This window comes from Notolepis coatsorum (assembly GCF_963971535.1).
Source record: "Notolepis coatsorum genome assembly, chromosome: 6".
NCBI lineage: Eukaryota > Metazoa > Chordata > Actinopteri > Aulopiformes > Paralepididae > Notolepis > Notolepis coatsorum.
The window spans coordinates 115,544,024-115,558,355 of NC_140170.1; the positions used below are offsets into that span (position 1 = coordinate 115,544,024).

General features: G+C 41.8%; 1 protein-coding gene across 1 annotated transcript in view; it reads right to left on the reverse strand.

Moving 5' to 3' along the window:
* Positions 1–14,332, reverse strand: part of LOC311230835 (protein phosphatase 1 regulatory subunit 1A-like) — a 76,463-nt gene that overhangs the window by 19,157 nt on the left and 42,974 nt on the right. The window contains exons 4-5 of the mRNA XM_084317222.1: positions 3,313–3,350; positions 3,059–3,122 (exon numbers count right to left, since the gene is read on the reverse strand). Of these exons, the coding sequence (XP_084173348.1) occupies positions 3,059–3,122; positions 3,313–3,350 (102 nt within the window). The remainder of the gene's footprint in view (positions 1–3,058; positions 3,123–3,312; positions 3,351–14,332) is intronic.

Here is a 14,332-nt window from a genome sequence, read left to right on the forward strand (position 1 = left end):
TGCGACCGTTTCAGCCACTTAAGACATATCTCCAGCACGTTCAGGACTCAGAGTGTACTTGTCATAGATTATGTCTCAGTGGTTCCAAGATAAGTCTTCCAGAATATATCTTTGAAAAATGTTCGGGAATGAGACCCATAGAGAGGGACAAAGAGGAGGACAGAGAGAGGGACAGAGAGGAGAACAAAGAGGATGACAGAGAGGAGGACAGAGAGGAGGACAGAAAGGGAGGGACAGAGAGAGGGACAAAGAGGAGGACAGAGAGAGGGACAGAGAGGAGGACAGAGAGAGGGACAGAGAGGAGGACAAAGAGGATGACAGAGAGGAGGACAGAGAGGAGGACAAAGAGGAGGACAGAGAGAGGGACAGAGAGGAGGACAGAGAGAGGGACAGAGAGAGAGGGACAGAGAGGAGGACAGAGAGGGATGGACATAGAGAGGGACAAAGAGGAGGACAGAGAGGAGGACAAAGAGGAGGCCAGAGAGAGGGACAGAGAGAGAGGGACAGAGAGATAGGACAGAGAGGAGGACAGAGAGAGAGGGAAAGAGAGATGGACAGAGAGAGAGGGACATAGAGGAGGACAGAGAGAGGGCCAGAGAGAAGGACATAGAGGAGGACAGAGAGAGAGGACAGAGAGGAGGACAGAGAGGAAGACAGAGAGAGAGAGGGACAGAGGAGGACAGAGAGGAGGACAGAGAGAGGGACAGAGAGGAGGACAGAGAGGAGGACAGAGAGGAGGACAGAGAGAGGAAGACAGAGAGAGGGACAGAGAGGAGGACAGAGATGAGGACAGAGAGAGGGACAGAGAGGGAGGGATAGAAAGAGAGGAGGACAGAGAGGAGGACAGAGAGGATGACAGAGAGGAGGACAGAGAGAGGAGGACAGAGAGGAGGACAGAGAGGATGACAGAGAGGATGACAGAGAGGAGGACAGAGAAAGGAGGACAGAGAGGAGGACATAGAGAGGAGGACAGAGAGGAGGACAGAGAGAGGGACAGAGAAGAGGACAGAGAGGACAGAGAGGAGGACAGAGAGAGAGGATGACAGAGAGGAGGACAGAGAGAGGAGGACAGAGAGGAGGACAGAGAGGAGGACAGAGAGAGGGACAGAGAGAGAGGACAGAGAGAGGAGGACAGAGAGGAGGACAGAGAGAGGGACAGAGAGAGAGGGATAGAGAGGAGGACAGAGAGGAGGACAGAGAGGAGGACAGCGAGAGAGGGACAGAGAGGAGGACAGCGAGAGAGGGACAGAGAGGAGGACAGAGAGGAGGACAGAGAGAGGGACAGAGAGGAGGACAGAGAGGAGGACAGAGAGAGGGACAGAGAGGAGGACAGAGAGGAGGACAGAGAGAGGGACAGAGATATAGAGGACAGAGATGAAGGGATGAAGGTGTTTCAGATCGGATTGTAGGATTGGATTGAATTTAATAGATTTAAGAACTAGAAATGTTTAAAGGTCCCCTATCTTATAAATGGCATTTTCCAGTGGTTTGCATTGTTTTCTAGCAATGTGGGGTTGTACCAACACTGTCTAGATGTGAAATCTCTACCCAGTCCCATTTCTTCAGTACAGCTGAGACAGGAACCTCCCCCACTGAACCAAGCCATTCTGAATTTACGCCGATCTGTGACGTGTAAGAAATATGATCTGCATACCTCAGCTCCTTCTGTGGTTGTAGCCACCGCCCACAATCCACAATTCGAGGAAGTTAGCGTAACATTTCGTCACTCAACACTGTCACTCAAAGCGCATTGCGAGTATGGGCGGAGCCCAGGCAAAAACAGCTTGGACTTTGAAAGGGCAGAAAGTGGTGCACCAAAGTACTTGATTAAAAATACAAAACAATGAATTTTATTGAAAAGAAACCTTACAGATGTGTTCCATAGACTCACAGGAATTGTGTAAAATTGCCCAAAAAGTGAAAAATAGGGGACCTTTAACATTGTCTTATAACTGGGGCAGGCAAAGACACACCAGAGTAGGATGGTGATTAGATTAGTTGCTTCATCCTTTTTAATCACCACCTCCAACCATCTCATTATTGGGCCTAATCCACAAATCCAGCACTTCTGAGGCGTTCTCATTAGCGCCAGGGTTGTTTATTATAGAGTGAGCCCCCCTCCTAAACAGTATGGCTATTAAATCACTTACTGTAGGGTGTAACGTTAAGCAACTTGGAGCATTATAGTGTATTTTCTGTAGTCATTATAATTGTAAGTTCCTTCTGTATTGGATCATGCTTTGGCGAGTCTGTATTAACACATTGCCAGTGTAAAGCTCTGGACAATGCGCAGATAATCGATGTGGACATTGTGTGTTCTCATATAATGGAAATACTGCATTTGGTGGCGAGGGGTGGCGCCTAGGTAGAGTGAGGGCATGACACAGAAAGGGAAAAGTAGCCGGAACGGAAGAACATCATTTCAAATATTTATCTTGCAAAAGAGGGCAACCTCATCTTTTTTCAAATTAAAATAAAGGTAGTAATAAGGTTGTATTACTCATAAACTGTTAATATATGCAAAGGTTTTTAGTTTTTTCCCCCAAGCCATCAGACTCGTCAACAGAGCCCATTGACGCCCCCCTAATCCCCCCCTGGACTACACTTGAGAAACATTGTTGCTGACGATAAAAAACTGTATTGCACATTGCATTCTACACACTGCTAACATTTGCACATTGCTCATTGCACATCACACAACATACTTTTTTGGAACTGTACATAGCCATTTTGTTATTCAAGTTTCATATAGTATAATATCTACATCCTGATCTGCAATGCACACTTTTTAGAACTGTAGTAATCTTTATTTTAGTCATCTTATTTTATTCGATGCAAAATGTATTGTATTGCACTGCACACTTTTTAGAACTGTATATAGTAATCTTTATTTTAGTCATCTTATTTTATTCTATGCTAAAATTATTGTATTTCTTTTTTATTATTGGAAGCTGCTATAGTCGAGGGACCACAATAAATAGATTTTCACTCTTCTTGCTATAAAGTACTGAAATAAGTGACAATAAAGGAATCTGAATCTGAATCTAATGAAGCCTACCTTTCATTGTAGGGGTGCCCTTTTGCCCTTTTCTCCTCTGTCTAGGGGAGTTCAGCAATGCTGCCTGCAAAACACACACAGATCAAAGAAAATTATTTATATTACAGCTATCTAATGGAATACAGGATTCAATATTCATCTGGTTTGCAGGGCTAGAATTCTAGTAGATCTTATATCATAGTTCTGTGCCCCCCCCCCCCCCTCCCACACATACATTAAATACATAAATAAATTGTGTATGTACTGTAGATTACCTTGTACAATGTGTTTGGAAGGCGATCTTCATCTATTTCTGTAAAAAGAAGTATGTGTGTTTATAAGATATTGCACTGGATACAACATCATGTATAGATAATATTCAAAACACTATGTACGCACACAGGCACACACACACACACACACACACGCACACACACATGGAGGAGTACTGCAAACGCTAACGTTAATACACTATTACGTGGGGCGGCGTGGCTCAGGGGTAGAGCGGGTCGTCCAATGATCGAAGGGTTGGTGGTTCGAATCCCGCTCAAGCCCATGTCCATCCCACTGGCGTTGTGTCCTTGGGCAAGACACTTAACCTACTTGCCTCGTATGAATGTGTATGCATGTGAATGAATATTGGTGGTGGTCGGAGGGGCCGTAGGCGTTGATTATTCGCCACGCTTCCGTGAGTCTGCCTCAGGGCAGCTCTGGCTGCAATTGTAGCTTACCACCACCGGTATGACTGTGTATGAACGAATAATGGACTCTGTGAAGCGCTCTGGGTGCCATGAAGAGCGCTATATAAATCCAAGTCATTATTATTACTATTGACACAAACGGATGAATGAACGCTAATTAACTAATTACAACGTATGTACTTACTGATTCGATACTTTCTCAACCTCTCTCTCAACATACATGGGTAAAAAAAACTTCATAAAACTTCATACAGTATAAGGCGTACATAGCTATAAAGTATTATAAAGTGTTCTGAATGAGCCATTAGAAGCTCTTATTACAGGCTTATAGCATGTTATTGTAGCACTTGTGTCACTAACAGTAACAGCTGTTCGCCACGGACCAGTTCTAGGTTCGAATGAGGAGAGGAGTAATATACACAGTTAAAGGAGTAGTAGACCAGAGACAAGGTTATAACAGTGACCAGTAATTTATTCACAACAAGCTCGCTAGCTAGACAATTGCAATACATACAGTGACAGTGAGGTAAGGTGAAGTATCCCTTTTAGGTTCTTTCATTAACCACTCCTTCTTTCAGGAGGGTTAGTTCGATATCAGGTTCTAGGTTGATTGGATCAACACATTTCGGTTCGGTTCAGACGTCTCTGAGGTTATCACTAGCTAAAAGCTAGGTTTAAAGTTGGACATTAGATGTATCCCTTTTTCGTGAGTAACTCATTATCTTTCTTCTGCCATTGCAGATCAGTAAACTCTATAACAGTTTATCATTCAGAGGGCGGCTACGTGGCGTAGTGGGCAAGGCGCTCGCCACAAAATTCTGGAGACGCTGGGCTCGTCAGTTCGAGCCCAGCGCTCCACATTTGCTTTCAGTTTAGCTGGTCGTCCGTACTAATACACATTGGCCGTATTAGGGGGTGGGAAACTGATGGGTGAGGATCGGGCGTTGTGGACAGCGACTCCTACAGGTCGGTTGGTGCGCCTGCGCAGTAGAATCAGGAAGTGTCGGGGGCAGCGTGAGCCTCCCACGCGTTACTCCTCGCCACTGAGAGATCGAGCTGCGCAGGTGAAAAGATGCGACTGCTGCTACCTCAAGTACCGGAGGGGACTTGTGCTATGTATGACTTAGTCCACATTGCAGCCGGCTTGTGGGAGGCAAGAAACAGCGTCCGTGACAGGGGAGGGTTGAATTGAATGATACGAAATTGGGATGGGAGAAAATATAGAAAAATGGGAGAAAAAGTGGATAAAAAAAAAACAGTTTATCATTCAGTAAACTCTATATCTGTGAGGATTCGGTGTTGGTGTGGACCCAATAGCAATCACAGGAACGAGGAAGAGAGACAGGCAGGACACAACAGGATGTAGTTGAACAAAGGCTTTACTTGTATTTACACAAGGCTTAAACTACAAAACAAGAATAGTACCTCAGCATATGCTGGCAGATTACACGATACGAAAACCCGATAACAGGGTACAAACGTGGAGAGTACGGAAGGGTGCTGCGTGGAATCACAAACATTGATATGACAAGATATGATAATGAACCGACAGGGGAGTAACAGGGAAGGACAGAATATATAGGGAGACTAATCACTAACAAGACACACCTGGACAGACACACAAGCTGACATTAACAGTGACACCAAATACATGATGGGACTGAATAACAATACATACAAGAGACAACACACTAGACCAGACCAGGGAACAGAGTGGGCAATAAAGACAACATCACGGAGAATACATTGAACATTACAGACATATAGAGGATACACACATGAAGTGCCCATAACTGTGGCAGTAGCGGGAGTAACGGCAAAAGTCCACTAGAGGGGGGTGCAGGGCAGGCTCTCTGAGGTGCAGGGCAGGATCCCTGAACTGGCGGCCTGTATCAGTTCCGCAACCGTTTCCATTTCCGGGGTAGGCCTGATTGGCCGAGACGGCCACATGACGCGCGTGGCACGCCCCCGCGGCAGCAAGCGCCCTACTGCTGGAGTTCGCCTCGCCTTTCACACCACTGCCGTTGGCGAAAGCAGGATGAGGCGAGAGCGTAGATTTCGCTGTGTATCATTTAATCATTTATCATTTAACATTTGAAAGGCATACATTGTTGTCATACAGAAGTACAGAATACTTTTATCCAAAATGCTTCTTACTGTTACACTGTTAGAGACTGTGCTAGACAAATGAATGACTAATTCGGTCAGAAATAACGTAACTAATAACGTTAGTAAGCCAGTGGCGGCTCGTGGATGCTTCGCCACTAGGGGCGCTATACCAAACATTTTGCAAACATGTACAAGGCACGCATTGGCGAATATTATCACCATTGCCATCGATCAATATATGATCACAGTCAGTCAAATGCAACCACGTTTCCAATAGCCCAACACAAACACGCACAGCTCTCTCTCTCTCTCGCTCTCTCTCTCTCTCCCTCTCTCTCCCTCTCTCTCTCTCTCCCTCTCTCTCTCAGATCGATTCAATAAGAAACACATGTGTATATATTGTCATTTTAAACAAGTTACCATTCATTGTCTGAGTGGTTATGCTCTACCCGCGGCGAAATTAGAGAGAGAGAGAGAGAGAGAGAGAGAGAGAGAGAGAGAGAGAGAGAGAGAGAGAGAGAGAGAGAGAGACCGAATTAACTCACTGTTTACGTGGTCCACTCACTGTTGTCCCGACTCCCCAGACTGTTGATGTATATCAAGCCGGAGGGCTTGATAAAGTGTATAATCCGCTGTTGATGATGTATATCCAGTCCACTGTCCAGACTGCCATATAGCTTGTTAGCTGTTAGCAGTTAGCACCACACAACAAGTAGTTTGATTTCTTTGTCCATTTCCGCGTCGAACAGACTGCAAACTACCTGGCGTTCTATCGCCATGCTCTAAGACAAACTCTAACCTTAACCAACTTTGAAAGAGTGCCTAAGCTTAACCGTCTAAAGAACTTGCAGTCACGCTCTAAGACAAACAGCTGCATCTCACAACAACAACAACTATCTACCACCAACCTAGAATAAGCTAGAATTGGAACATTAGAAAGTGGATTCGGCCAATCAGAGATCGTCTCCGCGAAATGCTGCTACGGAAAAAAATACTGGCGTCGGCCAATCAGAGAGCGTCTCCGCGAAATGCGGCTACAGAAATTCTTGACGCTGCTGCCTAGACCGCTTCAAATCGCGCCCGGATTCCAACATAATAGTCATATTTCAACGCACAACGCGTTACGCACTGATTGGCTGCTACGGATACAGCGATCACACAGTGACGCGCACTCAGAGCGCTATCGCGTCTAGCCCGGGCCGAGAAATAAAAAAAAATTAAAAATTAAAATTAAAAGTGAGTCACTTCCTGTTCAGGAAAACGAGTATTTATTATTTTATTTATTAACGTTATATTGTGCATTGGAAACACAAACATACTTAAAATGAGTAAATATTATTCATTTTAAACATGTTTATATTATTTATAGGGCTATAAAACAAAAAACTAAAAAATAATTTTTCTTGTTCTCCTCTCATATAACCAGGGCAGGGCCTGAGGGGGGGCGGCGCCCTAGCGCCCCCCAGTGGCGGCCGCCACTGTAGTAAGCACTGCTTATATGCTTATTATGTCTGCGGGGTACAGTAAACGTTTCTCCCGGTACATTCTGAAGAGCACACCGCTGTATGTTGGAGAACCAGCGGTCTTCCGCTCCTCCTCACTCGAGTGAGAGCAAAGCCGATGCCGCTCGCGTGAGCATATTCTCCCCGCTGGTGATCGCAGTAACATTTACATTTAACAAGGTAGACATTGTGACAAGTATCCTGACAAAACCCTTTCATCAATTGGCCATTGTGGATGGTAGATTACACATTTTACTTTCACTTGTAGCTACTTTTTGATGAAGATGTTTGAGAATAAACTGCTTTTGTCGTTAGAAGAAGTCATGTTAAAATAACATTATATGTGGCAAATGGCAATAGTTTCACTATTGTTTATCTAACCTACCCATGTAGCTAGGCTATTTCTTTAGGATGAGTTGATTAGCCGCTGTTCTGTAACTGAGTTTAGGGACTGCAGGCTTGTCACCACTTGATGACATCATTGCCCACAACATCCAGCCATAAGCTCTGCTGAATCAGGCAACCAAATAAATCATTACAAAGTAGCCAACGTCAGTGTGAAAACTGTGCTCATGACCAATGGTAGCGCAAGGCAGTGGTCCAATAGTGCTTCTAGTCAGCTCGTCATGGGAGGCAAACACATCACGCAGGTCCCTGTGGTTTGATTACTACCCGTTCCGGGTTCATCCCAGCTCAGATTGTTGATGTGTGTGGGGATGTCTGTTCTATACATTCTATTCTATTATTATGCTTTAGGTAGCCTGCCCCCAAACCCTACTGCTGACATCAGACACAAACAGCGCACAGAAGAGCCTCGTTTGTCAGAACCCTGGGGGATGAACAGAGATGTTCTGAACACTTAAATGGATTGAAATACCGGAACAAAGCTTATTCAGCATTAAGAATGCGCATATGTGCATACTGTACAATAAAAAACCCCGGTCTGTACCATCATGATGATGCATGATGGTGATGACTGGCCTGACAAGCTACCCTGGAAAAACCTGCGTTGTGAACAAATAATGCAAGATCAGAAGGTTATCCTCCCTCACACCTCTGTCAAACCGGCCATATCCCACCCACTTTAGACGGGTAACATCTAACAGGCACATTTCTAGAAACATTAATTTCACATACTTTACAACAAATTATCCAATTAGGCTGTCAGGGATGTCACAGGATATCATGTTGTACAGTATATTATAAAAATATATCTAATAATAAAATTAATTTTTATTTAGAAAATTGCAAAAACGCTTACGTTTTGGTTTGCATGTGTGTGTCGGAAGCAGCGGTGTGTGTGTGTGTGTGTGTGTGTGTGTGTGTGTGTGTGTGTGTGTGTGTGTGTGTGTGTGTGTGTGTGTGTGTGTGTGTGTGTGTGTGTGTGTGTGTGTGTGTGTGTGTGTGTGCGTGCGTGCGTGCGTGCGTGTGCATGTGTAATATTCCAAAACAAATGTATTTGTTGGCTGTGATTGTACTTATTATTATTATATTATTATTATTATTATTATTATTATTATTATTATTATTATTATTATTATTATTATTATTATTATTATTATTATTATTATTATTATTATTATTATTATTATTATTATTATTATTATTATTATTATTATTATTATTATTATTATTATTATTATTGTTGTTGTACAATATTATTATTGTATCTATTCTTATACTCAGTGTAGGGGAAAAAAAGTTACATATAAGCCTCATTGTGAGACAACTGCTTGAGCTCTGGATGTTTACAATCATTCTCCTACACAGAGAGTTGGACGATGTTCCGCTGTCAAACATCTCTGCCCAAATAGGAAGTAAACTAACCAGTGCAACCTTTACTCATACGTGTTTAGCAGGCTGTGAAGTACAGACGTAGAGACAGCTCTGAGTAGGAGTGTAATTTACGATGGCGCACAAAACCAGAAATTGTCTTCATAGCACTTCCCCAGAGTTTAGATATCAGACCATCTAACCATAGAGCTTTATGTTTCAAATCAATCACAGTAAGAAGGCCAACTTGGATTAGAGGGGAGAAATCAGAACTGAAAATGTTTGTGATTCTTCAATTTGATGGTTTTCATGACAGATGGATTGTTTAATGTAGGTCAGTGTGACGTGAGTTTTAACACTACTCTGACTGTGTGTGTGTGTGTGTGTGTGTGTGTGTGTGTGTGTGTGTGTGTGTGTGTGTGTGTGTGTGTGTGTGTGTGTGTGTGTGTGTGTGTGTGCGTGCGTGCGTGCGTGCGTGTGTGTGTGTGTGTGTGTGTGTGTGTGTGTGTGCGTGCGTGCGTGTGTGCGTGCGTGCGTGTGTGCAAATGTAATATTCCAAAACAAATGTATGCGTCAGGCTGTTCCAAAAGGCCAGTGTTGTACTTGTATCTAATTTCGTCATCGTCTCAGCACCTGTACCTGTAGGATACAAAGCGCTACATATAAGCCTCACATTTCGACTGAGAGACAATCTCTTCTGTTTGAGCTCTGGATGTTTACGATGACACATGGAACCGACTTGTCTTCATAGCACCTCCCCAGACCGTCTGACCACTGAGCTTTATGTTTCAAATCAATCACAGTAGAAAGGCCGACTCAGCGCTGCCACGTATTTCAGATGGAACTCAGAACTGAACATGAATGTGAGTCATCTATTTGATGGTTTTCATGACAGACCGATGGAATATATCTGGGTGTTCTCCAAAAGAACAGAACTGTTGGTGTTGACATTTACTGAATGTTTTATATAATTCCTGTCTTGAATGTATAGAAATGTGGGCTATCTTAAAATACCATTATTCATTATTAATGCATTATTAATTAATTAATTAATTAATTAATTGTTATTAATTATTAATGATTCAATGCAACCAGGATCTGGTCTTTCCATAGTATGGTAAACAGGAACTAAGCCACATTTGGATCACAAAAGTATACATTTCCAGTTAAAGAAAAAAAAGATTATCATAGGGTTAAAATGTAGGTTTTTTCCCCCTGTGTAACACCCATCAAAATCAGCATCCATGAAGTTAAGATTCACCTCTTTACCTCCTGTGTAAAAAAACCATGGGGTTATATGCTGTAGGGTCCAACCCATATATATATATAACTAGATGGTGCAAGGTGGAGTCTCCAGCGTAGTTCACCGGTGGCCATCTTGTCACAGGCAGCATGCCCACTCATAACATGAATGTCTATGGTGCATGTACTATTGAAATAACCATACTGTAGCTTGCTAAATTTTCAACCGATTTACAAACGGTTTGGTTTATTACAAACGTTATTAACGTGGCTATGATTCAGGATGCTTGGACATGTTGAAATTATTTTCATATGAAAGAACATTATAAGTATGCAGTATGATAAATAGATCTCTGACATTTATAACTAACCAAACCGTTTGAAAATCTGTTGAACATTTTGCAAGCTATGGTTATTTCAATAGTACATGCACCATAGACATTCATGTTATGAGTGGGAATGCTGCCTGTGGCAAGATGGCCACCATGTGGCAAGATGGCCGCCATGTGGCAATGTCGGTCTCCATTGGCCAGCAGCGCGGGTGAGTCATCTAGTAGCTCCATTTATGCAGACCCCTCTCTGATTGGTTGAGCCCATTTCTGCAGACCCCTCTCTGATTGGTTGAGCGAAGCCCCTCTCTGATGGCAAAAGGCGGATGTAATGTTATCATATCAAGAAGATAAAAAGAAATGTACTACCAGATTCGCGTATAACGTTATTTCGCTGTCAGAAACTGTACATTGTAACGTTATAACATAACGTTATGTTATTTCGCGGTTTATTCACATAATGTTATTTCACGTGACAAGTTCAACACAGCCCAGCTGTCAGAAACTGTACATTGAGGGGGTTTGAATCACTGTTTAGTGTTTACACTCCCCACTTACTGTAACTGTACCATGACGCACTCCCCACTTACTGTAACTGTACCATGTTCTACATATAACCTCATCTCATGCACCTTGTTGTGTATCCTGTTTCTTTTTCCTCATTATTATATTCAGAGTTAATTATATTGTTTACACTGTCTTTCTTCTATTATAACCCTGCCCATTTGATGTTCCCAAATCATATTCAGAAAGTATCACAGAGACTTCTATTGACCAAGGAATTAGTTATTATTAGTAAGACTAAGACACAACATTTCCGTAGCAATCCGACATTGACCACCAGACTCTTTCTCTTAAGGCATTAACTGGGTTAATTAATATAAATGTTATATTGTAACTGTCTAGTTACACATTGGTTCTGAAACATGTATGTTCCAGGCTGCAATTAAAACTTTGAATCTGAGAGAGCTCTGGTCAGCGAAGCCGGCGATGCGAGCGATTATTATTGGTTTTTAATGACAAACCAATTACATAATCCAACATATGTGTAAAGGCACACACAACATATTCCAGTTAACGGTATATTTTTTTAATGATTCGTTATGGCGTAATCAATACTTCCATGCGTATAAATTGCGTTCGCGACCTCCATGTTTTGGGGGTATTCATCAGAAAACTCGGATCCGGAATTCGGCTCCCATCCGTCGGGCAAGAACTGTGGGTTTTCAGCCTCTCTCTCTGGAGCTTAACGGAGTTTCGATTCCTGGCTAGAGGCGCTTGTCGCGGCTCATGCGCATGTGCACGCTCGGCCAATCAGAGAGGGGTCTGCAGAAATGGGCTTAACCAATCAGAGAGGGGTCTGCAGAAATGGAGCTACGGAAAGTAGAGACGCGGTCCAACCTGTCAGAGATTAGAGCCATATGAAATCCGTTTTATTTTTTTCCAAATTCCATTTAATTTTTTTCCAAATTCCGTTTTTTCCGTTTTAATATTTCAGAATTCTGTATTTTGCTTTGTACGCTCATTTTACCATCAGAAATAGTGTCTAATAAGTGGGAATGAATAAATGTCCACAATTTAATAAGATATAACAGTCCATTTAATAGGGCTGTCTTAAATACTTCGAAGATTCGTTCGATGGGCATGGGATTCGAATATGAAAATAAAATTCGATTATTAAAAAAATAAAAAGGTATATATATTTTTGCAAAATCAACTCTGCCTCTCTTTGTTAACTACAACAAGCGTTTGTTTGTTATTTAAGATGAGGTCGGACTCTGCACTGACAGATTTGTGTTCATTGTGCTGCTTTTATGAAGCCTCAAATGACTGCTTACAATATTTCATGAAAGCAAAGTGCTTTGTTTGTCTAATATTTAAAAAGGTTTCAACTTTACAGCACTGACAAAGTTGAACAAAGTGCTGTACAAGTCCCACAACATAAAAAAAAAAAAAGTATAATAAAAAAAAAAAAAAAAAACCTTTTTTTAATTATTTTTTTTTTTATAGTTGATTCCATTTTTATTGCTCAATTCCGCGATTCCGTCCGCGATTCCGTGATCGCGGATTCCATATGGCTCTATCAGAGATCCCTGAGTCAGGAAGGAGCCTAATAGAGGAGTCTTTGCTCCAGTGATGAGTCTATCACAGCCCATCTGACTGCCTGCCTTGCACCGGGCTTGATGAGAACAGACCCACTCAGCTCAGCCAATTTAGTCTTTCCGATTAAGTTGTCGACTGCAGCTATAATGTTGTAGTCTGACTGACACGGATTCAGTAGATGGAGAAAAAGTATGTGGTACTAAACAATGAAAGACTGAGAATAAGAGTATAAGTAATAGAATGAGATATAGATAGGGTCTGAGTCCACACTGCTGAGATAAGCCTTTCCAAATCATCTACCGTAGCTGACACAGATGTTGTATTAGATGGAGAAAAGGTATTGAAGATTTGTTTTAGCGCCTGAAACCCAGCAAATGTTCCGCCATCGACTAAAAACACACCTCTTCAAAAGAAATCTGAAATAATATCTGAAAAAGAAAGATAAATGGATAAATACTAACCCTCTTACTATGCTACTATTCTTATACTACTACCTATCTTGCTAATGTGTCTATACTACTATGCACTCAAGCTTGATATTATTTGACGAACAATGCCACTGACCCTTAGCTGCCAGAGATGTGCCTTTTCTGGTGATATTGTTCACAATTCCTAAGTCACTTTAGTTTAGATAAAAGTGTCAGCTAAATTACTAAATTGTAAATTGTAAATTTGACATGAGGATACAATGCTTTAATCTGTATGCTTTAAGAGCTTCAAACTAAACACTTTCAGCACATTTATTTCTATAAAAATGTCAACGTTTCACTGGAATTGTATTGCCAGGGAACAGCTTGGACCCATGGTTATTTCCTGTCAGTTATTGATATTAGCAAACATGGCAATCGGAAGTAAACTTTGGTCCATTTATAATGTTTACATTGTCAAGTTGAAACAGTCTATAAGACAAAAGGGTGAGGTTTGTGGAAAAAGGGGGTAGTACTTTTTAATTTTTCTTTATGTTTATTGTAAGCCATAAATAATGATATAGTTATATCCATTTGGAATGCACACAAAATGATGCAAAAGAAGGTTGTTTAATATTCAGTTGGTTTGTTGTTGTTTTTTTTCCATTCCTCCAAATCAAGGGATTTGCCCTCAAGCACTTGCAAAGAGATTAAGTGAACGTATTCTCAACAGGCTACGTTTTAGTAAATATAATAATATATATAATATAATATAAATATAATATAAATTACAATAGATTATATTTTGTATACTGTTATAACTGTCCCTGTGCATTTCTTTCTCATTATAAATAGAGGTGGTAAAACTTTTTTGTTCATAGTTTTTGTCATGTGTGTGTGTCTGTGTGTGTGTGATTTTTAGACTAGTTCAAGATTGAGCCATGAAATGGTGTGTGTGCGCATTTGCGTGTGTGTATATGTGTGCTTGTGCATGTGTGTGCTTGTGCATGTGTGTGTGTGTTAGTTGCACATCTATAGCCGTTGGCTGCTGTAACCTGTTGTAACAGTGTGTGTGGCTGTCTGTCTGTGGTTGCTGGTGTGTGATGTTGTAGTGCAGAGTGATCTGTCT